Source organism: Acinonyx jubatus, chromosome F2, assembly GCF_027475565.1.
Source record: "Acinonyx jubatus isolate Ajub_Pintada_27869175 chromosome F2, VMU_Ajub_asm_v1.0, whole genome shotgun sequence".
Classification (NCBI taxonomy): Eukaryota; Metazoa; Chordata; class Mammalia; order Carnivora; family Felidae; genus Acinonyx; species Acinonyx jubatus.
Window position 1 is genome coordinate 70,558,621 of NC_069394.1, and position 22,831 is coordinate 70,581,451.

Below are 22,831 nucleotides of genomic sequence, written 5' to 3' on the forward strand. Positions count from 1 at the left end.
TTCACGTGTAAACTTGGTGACATCATTTTTTCCAGGCTTTGCAAGCGTATTTACACTGAAGTAGGATTTTCTGCTTTTGTCATTATTTTCACAAAAAATGGGATCTTACCATAAATATTGTTCTGTAGCCTAAATTTTTTTCTTTATATTATGGATTTTTCAGCTTAGTGCATAAAAACTTTTTTTTTAAGTTTCTTTTTTTTTTTAACTTTTTTTAAAATTTATTTTGAGAGAGAGAGAGAGAGAGAGAGAGAGAGAGAGCGCGTGCGCGCGCGCACAAGCTGGGGACAGGCAGAGAGAGAGGAAGAGAGAGAGAGAATCTCAAGCAGGCTCTGCATTGTCAGCACAGAGCCCCATGTGGGGCTCGAACTCATGAACTATGAGATCATGACCTCAACTGAAATCAAGAGTCAGTCGCTTAACTGACTGAGCCACTCAGATGTCCCGTATTTCTTTTTTGTTTTTTAAGTTCTTATTTATTTTTGAGAGAGAGAGAGAGAGAACAAGATCAAGTGTGCATATGCGGGGGAGGGGCAGAGAGAGAGGGAGAAACAGAATCCCAAGCAGGCTCCATGCTGTCAGCTCAGAGCTGGACTCAGGGGTTGATCTCACGACCCCATGAGATCATGACCTGAGCCAAAATCAAGAATCGGACACTTAACCCACAGAGCCACCCAGGTGCCCCCTTTGTGGTTTTTTTTTTTTAAGATTTTCTTTTTAAGTAATCTCTACCCCCAACATGAAGCTCCAATTCGCAACCCCTAGATTGAGAGTTACATGTTGTACTGACTGAGCCAGCCAGGTACCCCAAAACCTTATTTTTTAAATGGCCTGTAATATATTCCCTAACTTATCCCTTTTCCTAGTGTGGAAATGCAAGCAATTTTGCTTTAAAAATCACATTTAGGTAAATATTCTACATATTCACCTTTATATATTTATGCTATAATTTTTGTAGGAGAGAGTCAGAAGAATAAAATTGTTATCATCTGGTCATTTTACACACACACAAACACACACACACTCATATATACGATTTCCCCTTTTTAAATTCCTTCAACATTTTATGAACAAGTAGATCCTTAATCCTGGATGTTATGAAGCATTTTTATTTCTTGCCCATTTGACGGACAAAAGTGGTATCTCTTTGTTTCAACTTATATTTGACTGATCAAGACCATCTTTTCATATGCTTGGAAACTATCTGTATTTCTTCTTTTGTGAATTGTCTGTTCATACCGTTTGCCAATTTTTTCTATTAATATAATTTTCATTAATACAAATACTATATTAATGTAATATTATTATTTAAAAATTCAACCAGTATAGAAGATAAAATTAAAGATAAAATTCTCCTTCCAGAAACTAGTTATCATAGTCCAAAGTTGGGAGGTATTTCTCTACATAATTTCGTATTTCTCTACATAATTTCCTCTGTGTGTGGGATACATACGTTTATAATGTGCATATGTGTGTATATATGCATATGTGATTGTATTATGTATATTATTCTGCATCACACTTTTTAGTTAACAATATGTTTTGCATAGATTTATATATTAGTTTTACTAAATAATATATTATATACACATACATATATCTGATTTATATTGCCATTGTTTAGTATCCCACAATCTTTTTTCTTTTTTTCCTTCTTATTAACTGAACAAGCATATACTGCTAACTGTCCATGAAGCACTCTTCTGGTGTTTCATACAAATCAGGCCATTTCATCAATGATCTCATGGAGTATTACTGCTATCCCCATTTTTATCAAGGAAACTAGGTTACAGAAAGGTTACGTACTTGCTCAAGATCGCACTGCTAGTCAGTTGCAGAATAGATTAACATTTTACTTGAAAATTCCCATATCGATAGGCTTGAGGTGTTCCCAATTTTTTGCTCTTTCGCATTGTGCTACAAGAAGCAGCCCAGGGACCCAGCAGGAAGCTTGAGGAAGGGAAGGGCAGGCAGTCAGGCCCAGGGGGCTGAGAAGCTTGGAAGGAGGCACCAAAACAGGCCGGAGAAAGAAGGGCTAGGGCTCTACGCAGGCAGCCTGCAGAAAGAACACGTCTGTACAGCTTTTCTAACGAAGGAGTAGACCATGGAGCCAATCAAGTGCAATTTGTCTTGAGGACAAGGTTCAAAGAAACCAACAAGAGCCAGCCTGCTGGGAAGAATACTATGTGGAAAACGTGATTATTAAGCCACAAGCAAGGACTCCAGTAGTCATTATTTTTCAATAATTTGGACGCTCCATATGAAAGAATATCACATGGTGTTATCAAGTAGCATATTAATATGATGTTACTATATTTACTTGGCAAATAGTAGTTGCTGAATGTTCACTCATATTGAATTGGATCAAATGCATACAGAGGGAATATTTGCTGTTTATTTTTGGATGACATTTTATAGCTAAAAGAAGAGAAAGGCTATTTGTTAGGGCAAAGAATTAAGCGATGTGTAGAAGAGAAAATAAGCAGTTGAAAAGTAAAAGTAGACGAGAAATGATAAAAAATTAGTAGAAATTGCGCAGTGCCTTAGATTGGTCAAATAGCAAAATGGGCAGAAATTTCCTCCCTAAATTGCACTGAATTTGAAAATGCAGAAGTGAGATTAATTTTAGGTGTTGAAAACGAATTGAGCTCCTCAAAATTCTATTTCTAGAATGAATATCATTACCTTAAAAGTCCTTGTTAGGGGGCGCCTGGGTGGCTCAGTCGGTTAAGTGTCCAACTTCGGCTCAGGTCGTGATCTCATGGTTCATGAGTTCGAGCCCCACATGAGGCTCTCTACTGTCAGTGAGGAGCTTACCTCCAATCCTCTCTCTGCCCCTCCCCTGCTCATGCTCTCTGTCTCAAAAATAAATAAACATTAAAAAAAAGAAAGTCCTTGTCGCACAGATAGACATATATTTTTCCTGGATGGGAACATTAAATATCACAACAATATCAACTTTTCCCCAAATTAAACTATACATTAAACCCAAGTTTTAAAAATTCCAATAGAATTTTGGGTGTTCTGAGGGGTGGTGGTAACAGAAATGTAGAAATCTGTGACACAATAAAAATATCAGAAACAGGCCCGAAAATGCACAAATTTTGCCATCTGAAATTAAAGCATTTCAATGCAATGAGGGGGAAAAGGGCTTACTAAGTGACACTGAAACACAAGATTTGAGAACGGCCCATCAAGTTGCAAAAAAAATTTTTTTTAATAAAAATTTTCATTGCTGGTAATCCAGGACAGAAAACCGAACGCGATCAAGGTCTAGGTGGAATATAAAATGGTGCATTTCTGGAGGAAATTACATACATAGAATCTTTAAAAATGCCTATCCTTTATGAATAAGTACTTCTACTTCTAAGAATATATTCTAAAGAGATCATTGTTTATGTGTCCAAAGATTTAGCTGTAAGAATGTTAACTGAGCCTTTCTTGTGTGTGTGTGTATGTGTGTGTGTGTGTGTGTGTGTGAGAGAGAGAGAGAGAGAGAGAGAGAGGGAGAGAGAGAGCACGCACGCGCGCGCGCACGCACACACATATATGCATGAGTGGGGGAGGGACAGAGGGAGAGAGAGACAGAGACAGAGAGACAGAAGGGGAGAGAGAATCCCAAGCAGGCTCCGTGCCCAGCTTGGCCCGACCCAGGGCTTGATCTTACAACTGTGAGATCATGACCTGAGCTGAAATCAAGACTGGGTCGCTTAACCAACTGAGCCACCCAGGCTCCCCTTAACTGGGTTTGGGCTATTGTGCCGCAATTATTTACAGAGCTAGTCATCAGAAGGAGATGAGTAGATACATTTTAGCACATCCACACAATGAAGTACTACACGGGATTCAAAAATTAGGTAGGAAATCAGTGAGGTAACATTTAATTCACCTTGTGCCAAGTAAATGCATAAGAACTTCACTCGTCATGGTGTATTTCACCCTCAGCACCACCCTACGAGGAGGGGCGATTATTACTTCCGTTTTATAGATGCGGAACCCGGATGAGGGGCTCCAATCCCTGCTGGCAAGTGACAGAGCCAATGTGTGAACTGGACAGCGAGGCCCCTAGGCTACACTCCCGATCACGACGACTAAGGAGATTATGTAACAACGCCGGACCATTTATTGGAAAACAAGCGATGGGCACAGTGTGACTTCCTTTTCACAAAAGAGCACGCGTGTGTGCAATCAGAAAAAGAAGCTGGACAGCAATACAGCAAGATGCTAAGTTGTTTTCTCTGGGTGCTAAGATGCTAGGTCATTTGAGCAGATGCTTCTGGTGCCCTGGTCCCCACCCCCAGATCATCACCTGGAGTCTTTGATCCCAGGCCACAGGTCTCCGCGCGACTCTGCCTCATGGTCTGTCTGGTGGTGTCCAGGGAAGGCTGCATTGCCAGGGAGCTGATGTCCCCAGAGCAACTCCCACCAGTGACAGAAGTCACCTTTTGCTGGGGTGCGTCCTTGTCAGTTTTCGGGGGGGCCTCCGTGGGAATGAGCCCCGGGGTACCCAGAGCAGTAAGACTCCCAGCACACCTTCGTTAGCTTCCTCTCCTCCTCTCCCCGTCTCATTTCTTCATGCCCTCTCTGTGCTCCTGGGAGCATTGCCCCCTGAAATTACTTGCACCCAAATCTTGTCTCAGAGTTGGCTTCATGGGGAACCACACTTGGAGAGTACTTTTAATTCTTCACCTTTTCTTTGTTTTCTTTATGTTTTCTGCAGCAAACCCTGCATTTTAACAAGTTATAAAGGAAGACCTTTTTTTTTTTTTTTTTTGTAGAAAACGAATGTGAGTGGAGAGGGGCAGAGGGAGGGAGGGAGAAAGCAGTGGGGGGGGGGGGGAGAGAGAGAAAGAGAGAGAGAATCTTAAGCAGACTCCATGCACTGACAGCACGGAGCCCAACACAGGGCTCGATCCCACGACCCAGGATCATGACCTGAGCCGAAATTAAGAGTCAGATGCACAACTGAGTCACCCAGGTGCTCTGACAATTTTTTTTTAAAAGGAACTTACCGGACTTCTGGGTAAATGAGGTGGATTGAACACATGCCTTTATCTCCTTCCCCAAACCTTGATAAATACCATTAAAGGAATAAAATTTACAAACACACAAGGGAAACAAGGCAAAGGGATTGGCAGTAAGAAGTGCCAATACTACGTGGACTTGGCAGAGTGTGATGTCCATGACCGGTGAGCTGAGGTCACCACAGAAGGTGGGCTGCAGGTGTGGGGCCGGCCTCGCATCGCCTCTCAACACTGCCCGGCCGGGGGTCCAGCCTCCACGCCTCCTCCCATGGGAGCTGGAGGTTGACCGTGGACGCGGGCACCAACGAGGGGTGAAGGCACGATTGAGAACTCTGGGGAGTAGCTTGTGAGGTGGGGAAAGGCAGGACGAAGGGATGGTTGCTTTTATTATGAGCCTGCCATACTATTCGACTTTTTGGAAACTATGTGCATATACAATTTTAGTCATTTTTTGAATGCTTATTTATTTTTGAGAGACAGTGAGAGCACAGGGGAGGTGCAGAGAGAGAGAGAGAGAGGGAGACAGAGGATCCGAAGCAGGCTCCACACTGACAGCAGAGAGCCTGATCTGGGGCTCGAACTCACGAACCATGAGATCATGACCTGAACTGAAGTCAGATGCTTAACTGACTGAGCCACCCAGGTGCCTTTGGGTAATTTTTAAATAAAACACCGAAAGGATGTTTTTGTTATTTAAATGTGGGAAAGTCAGAGCTAGGCTGTGGACACATACTCTTGGATAGCGAGTCTGATACACATACACGTACACACTTATTCGTGGCGGCAGCGGCCCTGATTGTTGAAAGGTGGAAACAGGCCAAATGTCCATCAGTGACGGAAGGGGCAAGCGAAGCGTGGTAGTCCCATGCAGTGGAGTGTTAAGGCAGGAAAAGGAATGAAGTGCCAATATCCACTACGACGTGTAGGGACCTGGAAAACATGCTGAAATAAAAGAAACCAGCCACAGAAGGCCACCTGTCGTATGAGGACGTTTATATGCGACGTCCAGAACAGGGAGATCCATAGAGAGAGAACACAGATTCATGGTCACCAGGGGCTGGGTGGAGGGGCTAATGGGAAGTTAACTGCGGAATAGGTCCAGGGTCTCCTTTGGGGTTTTGAAACTAGAGAGACGGGGTGGTTGTATAGACTGTGAATGTACTAAATACTACTGAAATGTTCACCTTAAGATGGCTCATTTTATGTATTGTGAATGTCACTTCAGTTTAAAAGAAAGAAAGAGGGGCACCTACCTGGGAGGCTCAGTCGGTGTTTTTTTTAAAAAAAAATGTTTTTTAAGTTTATTTATTGATTTGAGAGACAGCATGAGCAGGGGAGGGGCAGGGAGGGGGGGGAGAGAGAGAATCCCAAGCGGGCTCCGCACTGCCAGCACAGAACCCCATGCGAGGCTCGAACTCACGAAACCACGAGCTCACGACCTAAGCCGAAAACGAGAGTCGGACACTTAGCCAACATTGGACGCGGTGTTCAGGTTCCCTTAAGGGAAAGAAGGAGGGGCAGCTGGGAGGCTCAGTCGGTAAAGCGTGTGACTCTCGATTTCAGCTCAGGTCATGACCTCGCGGCTCATGAAATCAAGCCCCACAGCGGGCTCTGCGTGGACAGCACAGAGCCTGCTTGAGATTCTCTCCCTCCCTGCCTCTGCTCCTTCCCCACTTGTGCGTGCTCTCTTTTCAAAATAAAGACGTCAACTTTTTTAAAAACGCAAGCAAGCGAGCCAAAAGTATTCAGGCTGAGAAAGAAGTGGGAAGGCAAGGAGAACTAGGGAGCACAGCAGCACGGCACATGCTAATTTCCTAATTTCGTCAGGCAGACGGGCGACGTTGCCTGACAGGATGAGCCCAGGCCCTCAGACCAGCCAACCCCACGGAGACATACACATGCCACCAAGTCATGGAGCCTCAGGTGGCGAAGGGCCCGGGTTCCCATAGGTCTTTTTTTTTTTTTTTTTTTTTTTTAAGTTTATTCATGTATTTTGAGAGACTAAGAGACAGCATGTGGGGGGGTGGGGAGGGGGAGAGAGAGAATTCCAAGCAGACGCCATATCGTCAGTTCGAGGAGCCCGACACGGGCCCGAACTCGTGAACCTGAGATCATGACCTGAGCCAAAATCAAGAGTCTGATGCCCAACCCACTGAGCCACTCAGCTGCCCCGCAGAGGGTCTCGATTAGTAAGATATTCAGAATTAGAAGGAGGATTACTCCATTTGCTGAGTTTTTCTCTAGATTTAGTAGACCCAGAGGAACATAAGGAACATTAAGGGACCATTCTTTAACATCTCTTTGCACCTAGCTTGTTCATGTCCTGTGGGGCATTCCCCAAATCCCAGCTTCGTCATAAACCCATACTGGGCTGCTTAAAGAGCTGAGTGCTTTCTTACTCTCTAAATCCGTAATCCACAGCCGCATTTGTTATGCTCTGAATTGCGTCCCCTCCTCACCTCCCAAATTCGCATGTTGAAATCCTAAACCCCAGGACAGCAAACTGTGACCTTTTCTGGAGATAGAATCTTTACAGAGGAAATCCAGTTAAATTTGAGGTCATAGGGGTGGGCCCTAATCCAGTATGACTGGTGTCCTTATAAGAAGGGGAAATCTGGATACAAAGACACACATAAAGGGAAGATGATGTGAAGAGACACGGGGACAGATGGCCGTCTCCAAGCCAAGGAGGGAGGCCCAGAGCAGACTCTCCCTCACAGCCCTCAGAAGGGACCAACCCGGCTGATACCTTGGTTTCAGATTTCTAACCACCAGAACGGTGAGACAATACATTTGTTGTTTGAACCACACAGTTTTGTTTTGTTTTTTTAAGTAATCTCATCCAACGTGGGGCTCGAACTCACAACCCCAAGATCAAGAGTCACACGCTCCACTGACAGAACCAGCCAGGGGCCCCTAAACCACCGTTTTTCATACTTTGTTATGACAACCTTAGAAAACTAATACACCATTGTATAATAGTCCTCGCTTTTCATCCCTAATATGCCCAGTCTGCATAAATACTTTCCCCGTCATGCAGTGGCCGGTCGCATGTAAGAAACTCCCTGTCCTTTTAGAGTGTAAGTTTTTAATAGGACAAGTCCTAGGAAGAGAGAACTCTGTGGCCACAGCCCCCGACAGAACCATCTATGACAACAGTCCTCAATAAGTACTTTAATAGTACTAATTGCAAAGAGGATGTTGGGATATCAGTGCTTTATCAGAATTGTCCCCTGCTTGAGGGAAAGGTACAAAATGGAGTCTGGGGCACCTGCATGGCTCAGTTGGTTGAGCGTCCAACTTCGGTTCACGATTCATGCGTTCGAGCCCCATGTCGGGCTCTGCGCCGACAGCTCAGAGCCTGGAGTCTGCTTCAGATTCTGTGTCTCCCTCTCTCTCTCTGAAAAATAAACCTTAAAAAAAATTAAAAATAAGCAAATAAAAAAGACGCACTGGAGTCTGGCTAACTTGTATGCCAGCCGCTCCCAAGTCATGCCCGGGCACATGTGACAAGACATCGCAGGGGGGCTGACTTTGTGGCCATCTCCCAAGTTCCTGTACACGTGAATTCTCCTGGGGACCGGAAAGCGGCCAATTTAGCGCAAAACTGTCAAATGTTAAGACTGCAGCGGCCTGCTCTCTGGTGACTGGCTCTCCCTCCAGCTAGGGGCCTTCACTCTGTCCTCAATGCTCGCTAGCAACGCTCAGGTTCTCTTAAACGATTTCGGGAGCCCAGCCCCCAAACGCAGCCCTCTTGGTCAGCTGCCACCCACTGTCGTTTCTAGAACTTGGGCACTGTCCCCACTTGGATCTCATTGTCCCACTCCTCAAATCACACCTCTACACCTTGGACACCCGCTTCAATTTTAAGCTGAATTCTGGGGTAAGTAATGATGAAAATTCTATCTTTAATGTCATATCGAGAAAGACCTATGTGTTGTATCTATGATCTTTCATGAAATCTCCACGTACGAATATCTCACATTCCGAATGGCGTCTGGATGTGTCCTGTAACAAAGGGCCACACGCTGGGTGGCTTAAAAAAGAAACTCAACTCTCTCACAGTTCTGGAGGCTAGACCAGCTCCAAGTCAAGATGTCAGCAGGGCTGTGCTCCCTCTGAAACCTGGACAAGAATCCTTCTTTGCCTCATCCTGGCTTCCGGTGGTTTGGTGGCAGTCTTAGGCATTCGAGGCTGAGGTTTGTGGCTGCGTGACTCCCATCTCCGCCCTCATCGTCACGCGGTCTTCTCCTCGTGTGTCTCTGTCTTCGAATGGCTACTGTCTTCTTCTAAGGACACCGGTCATACCGACTTCATCTTAACTGATTAGACCAGTAACAGTCCTATTTCCAGATAAAGACAAATTCTGAGGTGCAGAGACTTCAGCATATGCTCTGGGGGGTGGGCACAATTCAACCCAGTTGAAGGGGACCAGGTAAACATCACACATTTAAGTCCTAAGGGCAGCTCATAAAGCAGCATTTTTGTTTCATGAGACAAAATCTTATTTGCAAGAAGTACAGAAAACACAGAAGCGTAGTTTCAAAACTGCAAATTTCCACGTAACCCCTGTTCAGGTTATGAAACAGAATCATGCTAGTAGCAGAGAACCCCTCTGTGCACCCCTCCTCCGTCAGAACCCTCCGGGGTCCACCCAGCCTCCGACACTTAATTCAGTGGTCATGTTTCCTGGTCTCCTTCAATCTGTGACGGTTTCTCATTCTTTTATCTTTCATGACCTTGATATTTTGGAAGAGTTACTGGTCACTTATTTTGTAGAACGTTCCTCAATTTGGATTTGTCTGAGGTTTCCTAATGATTGGGTTGAGGTTATGCATTTTTGGCAAGAATCTCGCAGAACTGTGCCCTTCTCAGCGCCTCCCATCAGTTGGTACACGATGTCCTCACATCTTATTGACCATTTGATGAAGGTGGCGTCAAGTTGGCCAACCATCAAGTTAGTATTTTTCCTTTGGTGAGAAGATCTTGTGGGGATACACTGAGCCTGTGTACACATCCTGTTTCTCGTCATGCTTTTGCCCACTACATTTAGCATCAAGGATTCCTATCTTTAACAGTTACTCTGTTTTAGAGGATCTTCTGTTCACATCATGCCTTCTAGCTCTAGTTGGTATTCTACCATAAAGAAAAGCTACCTCTTCCCCTCATTATTGATGTCTATTCCATGGTTTATGATCCATTACTAGCACGAGTTGTTTCTTCAAATCGTTCCAGATTTGGCCATCGGAAGAATTAAATTGGCTCTGGAGTCCTTTTTCATGTTCCCCTTTCCATCCCCGTGATTTTACGAGCACTCTCTTACTTTTTTGGCATCACAGATGTTCTGGGTTTGTTTTAGAATTTCCCTCCTCCAGCCCTGGAATCAACTATTTCCCCTAGGAGAACCAGCTCCCTTTATAGGATAATGGTATTTAGAAACCAGTATCTCAATACTTGGTGTGCTCACTGCTGCGGGGTGGGGGGGGGGGGGGTGGGGTGGATCTTTACTTTTAGACCTTCCTCTCAATAGACAAAACTAGGAAAGGTGTATATCTATTCTATCTCTATTTCTCTATGCACCTGTACATATACAAACCATGAGTTCCTAACATCTCCAACTTCAACACCACAGGGTTCAGTCTAGCCTTTCCCAACTTTTGTTTATATAGAGTCAAATCCTGTTTTCCAAAGTTGCTGGCTGTATGCTAGTTTTCTCTCCTATTCCCCTTCAGTGTGGTACTGTCACTCATCTGTAATATAGGCAGGTTCATTCATTACTTTGTATTTCGAGTTCCCTGAACATGGTTGATTTTAATTATTTTTGGAGTATTAGAAACATTACTATGGCTCTGAGTCAAGAGCTAAACAAAAATGTTTACTGAAAGAGGGGTCACTTGTCCTGAATACCTCATTCCCAATCCTTACTTTCCACACTAAACCCACTAGTAACCAGTCTCATTAGTTTCTAGTTTATTCTCCCTTCCCCCGCCCCCCCCCCCCCTTAAGTTCATTTATTTTGAGAGAGAGTGCACATGTGACTGGGCCAGGGGTAGAGAGGGAGAGAGAATCCCAGGCAGGCTCCACACTAGGAGTGCAGAGCCCGACACAAGGCTTGAACCCATGAACTGTGAGATCATGACTTGAGCCAAAATCAAGAGTTGGACGCTTAACCAACTGAGCCACCCGGGCCCCCCATGCGTATTTTCTTATATTGCCTTCTTTATTACATGATGGTAACCTGTAGACACTCTTGCACTCTGTGTTTCTCGCCTCGTAGGTCCTGGAAATGACATCAATTCCTAGAGCTCTTCTCATACTTTTTTACATCTGTAGGACTCCCTTTGCATGGAAGTGTCATGGTTTATTCAATCACTGTGTTTAGACATTAAGGTCACCTCCAAGTGTTTTGCAGTTACAACCAACGTTGCAGTGAGCAACTCTGTGCATATGTGCTTTTGCATTGTTGGAAGGTATCATCAGGGTATTTTCCTAGAAGTGACACTGCTGGGTCAACAGTGCGTGCGTTTTTGGTTTTATTAGTTTATGGCCAAGTTCCTCTCCAGAAAGGCAGGACACGTTTGCACTTCACCAGCAACATCTGAGTTTCACCAATGGAATGTGTTGTCAAATTTTTCTTAACTTCTGCCAGTCTCCAACCTCATAGGTGAGAAATGGTTATCTGTTTTAATTTGAATTTCTCTACGTTTGAATTTTTAAATTATATTTTAGGGACATTTAAAAATATTTTTAAAACTATTTTTTTTCTTGCATTTTCTAGGACTTTAAGTTTATTTATTTTGAGAGAGAGAGAGACAGAGAGAGAATGCAGGGGAAGGGAAGAGAGTGACGGAGAGAGAGAATACTGTATATATGCACGGGCCCTTTGAAGTTTCCCATCGTGACTTCAACCAAGTAAGTACTCTTATCTAGTAAATACCAATACAATACGAGATGCTCTACTATGGGACTAGGTTCTATTTTCATTTGAACACCAAAGCACATGTAAATTCTTATTCCCAAGAAACACAGGTTAGGTATATCCGTTTGACTCTCTGTATAGTCAATTGTTATTTATTATAAAGCAGGGTTTTCTTTCTTTGCATTATTGTCGTTTATTTATTACATTTCATTATTTTATTACTGACTACAATCAAACCCTATGCTGTCAACCTTAGTACTGAGCTTCGACACGGTTTAACTAGCTGTAAGAGAATGAATATTTAATATGTTCCAAAGCCAGACATAATTCATTGTTTGAATGATTAGACACATTTTGGGATCATTTACCTTCCCACCCTCTTGACTGTTAGAAGATAAATAGGGACTATTTTCCTGCTAACAGGCTATTTTAAAATTAAAAACAACCTGTGTATGAAGATCGAGTTCAGCTCCCATGCTGTTTGAATTATATTATCAAATTATATGCTACTTTTTCACAAAGCTGCTCCTGATTCAGTTGTCTTTGATTCGGAAGACAGATAGTAACACTGCCTTTATGAAGATGAAGTCCAAAGGTAACTTTGGAATGTTACCTGTTAAGACATTGAAAGTTGTTATTTATTTTGTTAGTGACTGATTTTCTAGCTCTTGAATGTATCCGTAGATGCTGCAAAAGTTGATCAAAGATCAATTAAAGACTCAATGATGGTATTAAACATTCCATGATGACAGGGGCCAACATCACATGTTCATGACAGGGATAAGAAAATGAGCGAAGAGTAGAAACCAGACCCTGACACTGCTCTTGTCAACTGACGCGGAGGGATTCGTCGCATGTATTTCTGAAGGGCAGATGAGATTTGCAGAGAAAAGTAGTAACGAATTATAGAAGTCTACTACTCACCCCTGCTGCCCAAGACTAAAGCCGACTAAGGTTGCTGCGGTAGGGGCCGTAGGAGGGCTCCGTGTTTCCTTAGGGTATGAAAATACACGTGCTCATCTGCTGTTGTTTTTACCAGGAGTTTCCCCTCTTACGCTTAGGGGACACAGCGTGGAAAAGAAACACGTTAAGCTTTTGGAAAAGTTAACAACGGCTTAAAAGCAGCAGTTTCCAAAGACGCATCCCCTTCCTGGCGTAGAGCATAACAAGCCCGTGTTGCCCCGACTTCTTCTACTCATCACTGAGGAGCGTGAATTGTTAAGAGCAGTACATTTGAGTTGTGCACGTTAAGGAAAGACAAGTTGATAATAACAATACTCGGGAAACTTGATTTTCTCTCACCTGTCCCTCTGGCCTCCAGGAGCTAGTGAAAACAAACCTAAGATAACACTAGGTGATTTCCCGCAAGAGTGATGTCAGACCTTTGACAGAGTATTGCTGAATCTTCAGGGAACACCTGCGGAGAGTTGCTGAAGTGAGTGAATTCAAAGTAGGTTCATACTCAGAACTTCTTTATTAACCCTTCTTATAGTTTGTATGTACCTTTGTGCTCACCGAGAAGTAGGAAATACTTCCTTCCATCGTCAGCAACCAAAAGAATTTCAGTATTGAAGAGGGTGATCACATTTAAGCAAAATTTTTACAAAGGGTGTTAAACATGCTGACCCTTTAAAAGATCTGCTTTTTAAATAAGCGTAAAAGCTGTGGACTACAAAAAGACATTAAAAAATGATGTGGTCATAATAAAAAAGAACACTTTTATACATAGGATTTTATTTTGCACTGCTGTAACAATTTCATTATAGAACAAGGGAGAGAGAGGAAAAAAAAAAAAGGATAAAAACCACCACACTGAGTAAATTACTAAAGCTTTTCTACTTTCAACAGGATTTTCCATCTGGTAGATTTATTGTCGTATCCCCTTCAAAACAGACAAGATGCTTACCATATTTTAAAGATTATAGGTTGCCACTGAAAGAAAAATTTTACACAGTCACTGTACATCAAGGTTGAAAAACTGTCCTGCATGAAAAATATACTTAGAAATCATGGGAATAAAAGCAAAAGAAAACATTATTGTGTTGAAGGAAAGATTAAAGTCCTCACAATGCGCCATCTAAATGTGGACATTCATTCTTCTTGGAGTCGCTCAGGTGTAGGGAGTTCGTGCTTCTGCCCAGTTCACTCATTATACTGTGTTTTTACCCGACAGTATTCATTAAGGCAAACAAATCCTTTTCTGAAGAGATCTTAAAGAAACTGTGGACATACAGCAAACTTTTGGCATTAAAACAGGTTAACGCACACATAGCCTTTAGTAAATGTACATTAAGCATATTTTCTTGGACTAGTGACAAGAAAGGATGAACATGCTTGTTAACAATGTCAAAAAGTTTAAAATTCAGTGTCCGAGCAATTCCTAACAATGCTTCTGTAGCTTTAAGCTCTAAACAGTATAGAATTTATGCAAATGCATTAAAGAATTCAAGCTTGGCAAATTACACCCAAGCAGGTTAAACTGTATATACAGAAAGTAAATGATAAATACAGAATTAAAGGAGTCCTGGTTTTCCTTATAGCCTTGAAAACTGACAAACTTCTTGAGGACAGTTCTGTAATATTAAACATTAGGTCACCACGGGTGTTGGGAAACCTAACCACACAAACTGATTTAAAATGCTCAAGATGACTCTGTAGTGTTTAATACAGTTCAGTTCATAGGTAAGGGCACAAGACAACATTTAACAAAAATAATCACATCAATTGACCTAGAAATCAAATGCAAATAGATATGAATACAATCTCCAAAATCTGTCTTTTTAAGTGAACATTAACCATTTATTCAAAGTTATACAAGAATTTGAAGGATTAAAGTCTCCTGTGACATAAAGCCATTTCAAACAGTTTCATGTCGCAGCTGAGCAGGAGGACAGAGTGAAAGAGGAAGTGAGTAGCCGCATTGGGGCAGCGAGACAGTAAACAGGGACTCAACAGCAGCCACCCCCGGCCTGCTGTCCTCCCTGATTGCCCGCGTGTGTGGCATTGGTAGCAGCGTGCTGAGGGCCAATTTTAATGCCGTTTGCCTGAAATAAAAGGGGAAAGGGATTAAAAAAAAAAAAAAAAAAAGTTAACGGGATCCAACCAGATAATACGGTTTAACTAAATTTAAAGAACCCCGTGGAATTCCCAAGGACATGATTTTACCCAACAACTCAGAAAAACAATACAGATGAAGCAGATTTTCGCAACACTGGAAGGAGTGTCTCCCAGGGGCTGGGATTTCCTTCCTTTTAAAAATAATCCTGTGGAAATGTTTCTGGAAAGAATTCCTCATCACACCAGGTACTTAGGAGTAAAAGGGAACCAGGCAGCGCTGCCCTTCAGGGCATTCTCACGACGGAGAAACCGTCTGAGAGCGGGTCTGCCGGTAACCTTTGAGAGAGAAACGCAAGGCAGAGTCTGCGCGGCTCCACGATACAACGTAAGGCCTTTTCTCTGGACGGCATTTCTGTTCCGTGTTGAGTCAGCTGTACGGGCTAAGGGCATATGAGTGTTCTGTGTCATCAATAATTTCTATGATCCCCAAAGACATGGCAGCTTGCCAAGAAGCCACACACAGAGTAGTTCTTTCATTCATCAAACTCACACTTCTGTCTTAACCCGCACTCCCTCAAGTGGGTTTTACCTAAAAATACAACACTTTGAGCAAAGTAATACGGTAGCTTCAGAAATTAAGCTCTTAAGGAAACTTGACGTCACAGTAAATCTCAGATTTATAGTGCTTGGCAGTTGTTCTGCAACGGTAGTGGCCTTGGGGTTTCTGGCACTAGCTCAGTATTGACAGCAGCTGATGTGGTTTCTTTTCGCTCTTTTGACTCCTCTTTAATAAAAAGCATGCCCTATGGCTCATTGGTTTTGCCCCCTCTGGGCTGGTAGCAGCTTCTTGAGGAATCAAGGAGTCAGACTTGGCACCGGGCCAAATAAATCGCACGGCCTGTTGGCTCCTGACAGCACATTACAATCAAAGCTGCGGCAGGCACAGCAAAGCAGTCAGCTACTATATGAAACCAGGCAGAAACAGTGAGCGTGCCCTTTGAAACAGAGGCCCAGTGGCTGTTCAGTTTCTATGGCATTAGTCTCCGCACGGTGTCGTCTTTAAATTAACTCAAAATCTACTGCCGCGTAAGCTCAGAAGATAGGATTGAGAAAACATACTCCTCCGAATTAAAAGAAATGAGAAAATCGAGTACTTTCTGGAAACCTCAGGCAAACGGTCGTCTGTTTTAGCAAAGAATATGGAGGCAAATAATGAAGAGCCTCGTTCATGTACAGGCCAAGAGCCACACGTGCAGTAAAGGATTTCTAACACGAAGCTTTCCTAATTGCAACTGTACGAGGAGTAAGGGCTTTTCTCTTGGAAGCACAAAGTCTTACCACGGGAATGGCAAAAATATTTATGTAAGACTAAATAATACACTACATATTGACATAAACATTCTGAAATAAGTAAGAATAAATGCATAGTGGGGATTTAGGTCAGAACGATGCCCTTCGGTAAACACTCTGGATTGTATGCTTCGAGGCTTTGTATTTTATCCTAATCATATTCATCAAAACTGGCTCAAAATAGTTCTACAAAAAGGACAAAAACAAAACCAAAAACAACGCTAATTGCCAATTACATACATTAGTCTCATGAAAACATACGATGCTATACAGGGAGTAATTTCCAAACTAGATATGTCCCTCTTTCATACTAGACAACAGAGAGAGCATCCTGCATTAGTAGCATAGTATGGGCATTTACACACTAGAAAATGATTCCCCAAAGCAGATGACACCAGATGGACGTGTGGATGAAAGTGGAATTTCTCCTCTCTTGGGAGGATTTATCTTATTTTGCATTGCTTGCAATAAATGGATAGGGTTACTTATTTTAATCCATCTTCAGAAAGTGATGCTCTATTAGAACATAAACATTTACCCATTAGAAACATATAACACATTTTTGGTTAGATGATCATAAACTTAGTGTGTTAACTGATGTCATAAATTCATTTTAGGAATTAAAAAGAATAGAAAATCATGAATCTATGTAGTAACTAAAATTCAATTCTAAATTAATATTAGCCAATAACACACACACACACACACACACACACACACATACCTCATTATTAATGTCAAAGACTCCTTCTTGGATTTTTTCATAAATTTCTTTCGCTGTATTAATAAATGCCTGAAATATAAAGTAGAGAAACTGATTCCAATTATATAAAACCACAACAGTAAAACATTATATAAAAACTCTGTAGAATATCATGACGTTCCATACAAGAAAATCAACCGATGTAATACACCATATTAACCAACAGAATAAAAGAGAAAACCCATATGATCACTTCAAAAGAGGCAGAAGCCGCATTTAACAAAATCTAACAACCTTTCATGATAAAAACACTCAACAGAATAGGACCACAAGGGGATTTCCTCAACCTGATAAATAGCATCTATGAAAAATTCACAGCTAACATCACAGCAAGTGGTGAAGACTGAACATTTTCCTAAAGATCAAGATCAACCACAAGGCAAGGATGTATATGAATGTTCATTATTTGTAACAACAGCCGAAAAGTGGAAACAACACAGATGTTAGTCCACTGAGGAATGAAAACCAAAAGGTGGTATAACCTTATAATACAGTATTACTCGGCCTTCAAAAAAAAAATGAAGTACTGATTCATACTACAATGTGGATGAACCTTGAAGACATCATGCTAAGTAAAAGCAGCTACATATAAAAGACCACGCATGGTAGGATTCCATTTACTGAAATGTCCAGAAGAGGTCAACCCGTGGAGAGAAAAAGTAGATTCTTGGGATTAGGAGAAATGGAGAGTGACTGCTAATGCATATGGGCTTTCTTCTGGGGTGATAAAAATGTTCTGGAATCAGACAGTAGTGATGGTTGTGCCACTCTGTGAATACACTAAAACCCACTGAATCGTACCCTGAAAAAGGGCGTATTTTATGGTGTATGAACTATATCCCAAAAGAAAAATTCATCCCTGGGGGGGGCAGGGAGGGGATGTGCCGCAGAAATACCATAACATGGGAAGAGCACACGCGAGGAAAAGACTTCAGTGAGGATGAACTCCAAAGGCTTCCATGCTGAAACGAGCTTACTTTCAGAGGCCACTGTTCCACACAGGATCGTTTTTGTCAGGACAATGTATTACTTAACACACAGTTTAAGAGGGAAAGAATCAACGGAAACTTACGATAAAGAATTAAAAGCTGTTCAACTTTTATGCCACACTGAATAAAGTTTCACCCTTTTTCCACATAGCAACTACTAAGTTGACAAAAAAAATCAGTGTTAAAATACCAAACCAAATTAAGCCTCTAAATACCAAAATTAACCCACAAGCGTTCTATATTTACATAAAATATTAAGCAGTCGGTAGAGCATGCGACTGACCCTTGATCTCGGGTTTGTGAGTTCTAGCCCCATGCTGGGGGTAGAGATTACTGAAAAAATAACTAACTATGGGGCGCCTGGGTGGCTCAGTCGGTTGAGCGTCCGACTTCGGCTCAGGTCATGATCTCACGGCTCGTGAGTTCAAGCCCCACGTCGGGCTCTGTGCTGACAGCTCAGAGCCTGGAGCCTGCTTCGGGTTCTGTGTCTCCCTCACTCTCTCTCTGCCCCTCCCCCGCTCACCCTCTGTCTCTTTTTCTCTCTCAAAAATAAATAAACATTACAAAAAATAACTAAAATAAAAAATAAATATTAAGACATTTTACATAAATATTGCCAATGCTACAGAAGGGGTTTATAAACTCACGTTCTAACCAATCCGACCTGAGAGGTCACAGATCATAGTATTAATATTATAAACCAGGTCCTCTTCAGTGGGCAGTCTATGAAAATCCACAAAACCAGGCTATTCCCCACCAGCACTGATACAGATTTAATCCCAAATTTAAAAAGTAAACAGGTTCATGGGGAGGAACCAATCATACCTTTCGTCTTTTCTACACTGGAAGCATCTGACTGCTGAACTTGCCACCGGAGCTTTTGTTTCCTAATTAACAGGACTGATATGTTTTCACCTTTAAAGGCCTTACAGCTCCCCAGAGTAATCAATCTACTGCGGCTCAATTACTGCACCAAGAACACACCAGTCAGCGAAGGAGACGTGAGCGACTGCGGCAGGAGCGCAGAGATATGAATATGCATAAACTCTAAGTGGCTGATCGAATCATCAGAGAGGGTCATGAGAATTTGCAGCAAAATAATGAGAAGAATTAATCACTGCAGATTCACAAGGCACTTAGGAAGCGAGTGCGCTTTTCGTGTGTGTGCTGAGTTACAGCGACGTGAAGGAGACACTGGCTTCCGGCCAACTATGAATTGATTCACGTTCTTCAAAACTGGAGTTAACCCTTATAAATAAAGGAAAACTTAACTTTATTTCCAATAACATGTCAATTATGGCGATGACCTTAGAAACCAGGCTAACTAAATATTGAAGTCAACAGATTCATAAATTCACAGGGCTGGAAATCCTTGAAGGGACACCCGCATGTGTACATCTCCCTAGAACATCAGACAGAACTGCAGGATCCCATAAACGAGTTCATACAAACAGGCATTTGTACCATGAAAGTCATTACCTGTGCCAATTTATGTAATAAATGGACTTTTTTCCTAATCTGTTGATGAATTATTTTAAAAACTGGCTCCAGAGAGATATGCTATATGAAATTTCCTAAGTCACTTCTAATTTTATTACATGAATAGTACTTAATACTTGATTAAGTAGCTTTAAGAACAATTGTACCCAATGAACTTAAGATGTATTTTGGATCTGAAAAAACGTAGTTAATTTCATCACAATTGAAATATAACAAATGGTTGTATTTTCTTTCATGATTCCCACCATCTCAATGAAATCGTCTTCCATGCTACATTTACTTGCCATCCAACTCATGATTATATATTGCAAACACTAAAATATCTTCCACCCCCTCCAGGCATATATTGTAAGAAGAACACACATATATATATGTTAGAACACTAACATATATGGTGTTATAAATACATATATAAGAACACACACACATATATATGGGTTGTTTTATCTACATGGCAGCAAAATTAATAATACTTAATATGTATTATTAAATGATTAATGATTAATTTTAAGGAGTCCTCAGTTTAAAACCCAATATAATAAATATAGACATCAGTGCACGTGTTTTAAAAGTCTGCGGCTATAGACAAATTGTTGAATCCCCAAATATAATGAAATTACCCAAACACTGTTAAGGCTTATTCGCCACGAAATGAAACTTCTAAGATAAGAGCCTTGGGTGTTACAGACAATAGCTGTCCCCTAAAGCTGCAAGCACGTTAAGAAGTCGGAAAGACAAGACATACCTCTTACAATAATTGGCTAGTATTTTAATTGCTCATTTTGTTCTAGTCACTAAAAAGCAGTCCCCATATGTATTTTTCAAGGTAGAGATGTAACAATGTGAAATGCCTCTAGAACACAGACAAAAATGAGGCAATGAGCAATGATTTAACTAGATACTACTACAAACCTTTACATTAAAACTCATTGTGCTTTCACAGGACAGTCTTAAACTTGAAATTCCTTCCAATTTTAACCAGTTTCACCTTTTCAATTTCCCAAGCTATACAAACAAATTCTGAGGTGGGGGCAGGGGGAAGAAAAGGGGAGCCTGTGTGAGGGCGTGTCTGGGAGTGGGAGGCGGGGATGAACATGTGCAGTATCAGAGGCAGAGGCAATGGGGGAGCCTGCATAGGGCGGCAGCTGTGGGGGCAGCAGACTTGTGGAATCTCACAGCTCCTGATGGTGGATGGAGTACGGCGCTGTTGATGATGGCTCGTCTTTAAGGAGAGGCTGTAACCTAGGGAATTAATCTGCAATACCTATTTATTATCAGAAAAATGAAGCAAGCTGATGGCACACCTACAGAAAAGTTTTAACATTAACTTAACATTAGTGCAATACTTTCAAAACAAGATCACCGCGGGCTTTGTGACCCATCAGTCGGAACTGTAAGCAGGAACATCAGAACGACAGTCAAATCTGAATATTAATAAAGAGGGTGCGGAAGAAGAAGAAAACATTTGCTGAGAAACCCAGGTCAAAGGATTTTGTTATTAGCACTGTGAAACAAACACTATCTAGGCAGGTCCACAATTATGCACAGGTAGCCAAGTGCATTTGGTAAGCCTCTTGCTTTCCTGCCCGGGACTCACGCCAGTATCAGAGGCCCGACTCTCTCTTCATTTCACCATTAGCTCTCCCTCTCTGCCCTACTTTGATTAATTGCCACGGTCAGTCCTTCACCTTCGTTAGCCATTAATTGCCTTCCACCTCTGACACTAATCTCTCAACCGTTGGCAGTAGTTATCTAATGGTCCTAATACCCAAATTTAAGTAAATTTTCAGTGACTTCCATAGCAAACATTAAAATAAACATAACCATAAAGAAGTACAAATGCATTAAATTCAAATAAATATTCAACACACAAGCTGATGCATAGCCTATCATTTGTCATTTCACCCTTGGGTGAAAGGGCACCTATTAAATTGTTACCTTAGACTCAGCACTTCCCTAGGTACTATGGAAGATACAGGGAAGAGGTGGATACAATTCCTACTGCTGCCAAACTAAAACAATTTAGTTGGGAGAATCTGAGCACAGGGGCTTAAATCGCTATTGAAGATGCAGGAAAAATACACCTTCCGCGCTGACAGAGGGAGAACGTGTGCAGGGCGGGACTAAGGCAGGCCCAGATGCAGGCCAAGGACAACGTGCCTTTCTTCACAGCCGACGAGACAGAATAGAGGCAAAGGGGAAAATAGAGTAACATGTCATTTTTCTTATGGTTTAACAGTTTTTAAAGCAAAATAGTGAAAATAAATTGTCTGCAACAGAGTAGAAGATTTTAAATTATTTCCTTATGTAACATGCTGCCATCTGGTGGCAAGAAAAAAATGTCTAACATCTGCGAGGTAAGAATTCCAAATAAATCAAAGTATCTTAGTTTCATTTAAACATCTTGAACAGGTGCACTCGGCTGGCTCAGTCGGTGGAGCACGCGACTCTTGATCTCGGGGTTGTGAGTTCAAGCCCTATGTTGGATGTAGAGGTTACTTAAGAATAAAATCTTTAAGAAAAAATAAACATCTTGAATAGATGCTAGACAGTAAAGTATCCTGTGAAATCAGTGAGTCTGGTTTCTTTTTGAGAACGGGGAAACACGAAGTAACTAAAATGCTGTTTAATTTTCTTCTCATTTCCTAATCAATGCCATGAACATTACAGGTGTCCATCTGACCCCTGAATCTAATGACAACCGGTATTACTAAGTACTCACTATGGGCCAGTCAACCTGCTAAGTCATTTGCACAAGTTTGCATTATTTTTGAAAGAAATTTACAGTATGTATAAAAATAAGGAAATGCATTTATTTTCTTTCATTTGTCTCTAAGAAACTCTGTGGGATGAAGCAGTTATGCCAGGAAGGCTAGCGGAATGGCCACAAGTGGGGCTCTAGAACCAGACTGTCCAGGTTCAAGCTCCAGTGCCACCTCTTACTGGAGGTGTTGCTCTGGACCCACTGCTTCACCTCTTGTTAACTTGAGGATAATAATGGTGCCTATGTCATAGAGTCTTTGGGAGGATGAACGCAGACCACTGAGAACAGTGCTTGGCGCATACTTAAGAACTCACTTCTTGCTAGCTTTCGCCATCAGGAAGGTGTGCGGGCAATGGCGTGTGGGGGCAACAGAAGAGGGTACACGTGCTGTATGTGAATGTGCCTTGACACATTGCAGACTAAAGGAAAGAAACAGTGATTGATACTCTTTGGTGAATTAAAATA

The 22,831-nt window shown here is 41.9% G+C and overlaps 1 protein-coding gene across 2 annotated transcripts in view; it reads right to left on the minus strand.

Annotated features, from left to right (window-relative positions):
• Window positions 1-13,657: 13,657 nt before the first annotated feature.
• RAB2A (RAB2A, member RAS oncogene family) overlaps window positions 13,658-22,831 on the minus strand; it is an 85,660-nt gene continuing 76,486 nt past the window's right edge. For both annotated transcript variants that reach the window (XM_027042923.2, XM_027042924.2), the window contains exons 7-8: window positions 17,075-17,143; window positions 13,658-14,987 (exon numbers count right to left, since the gene is read on the minus strand). In XM_027042923.2, the coding sequence (XP_026898724.1) occupies window positions 14,892-14,987; window positions 17,075-17,143 (165 nt within the window). In that variant the 3' untranslated portion in view covers window positions 13,658-14,891. The remainder of the gene's footprint in view (window positions 14,988-17,074; window positions 17,144-22,831) is intronic.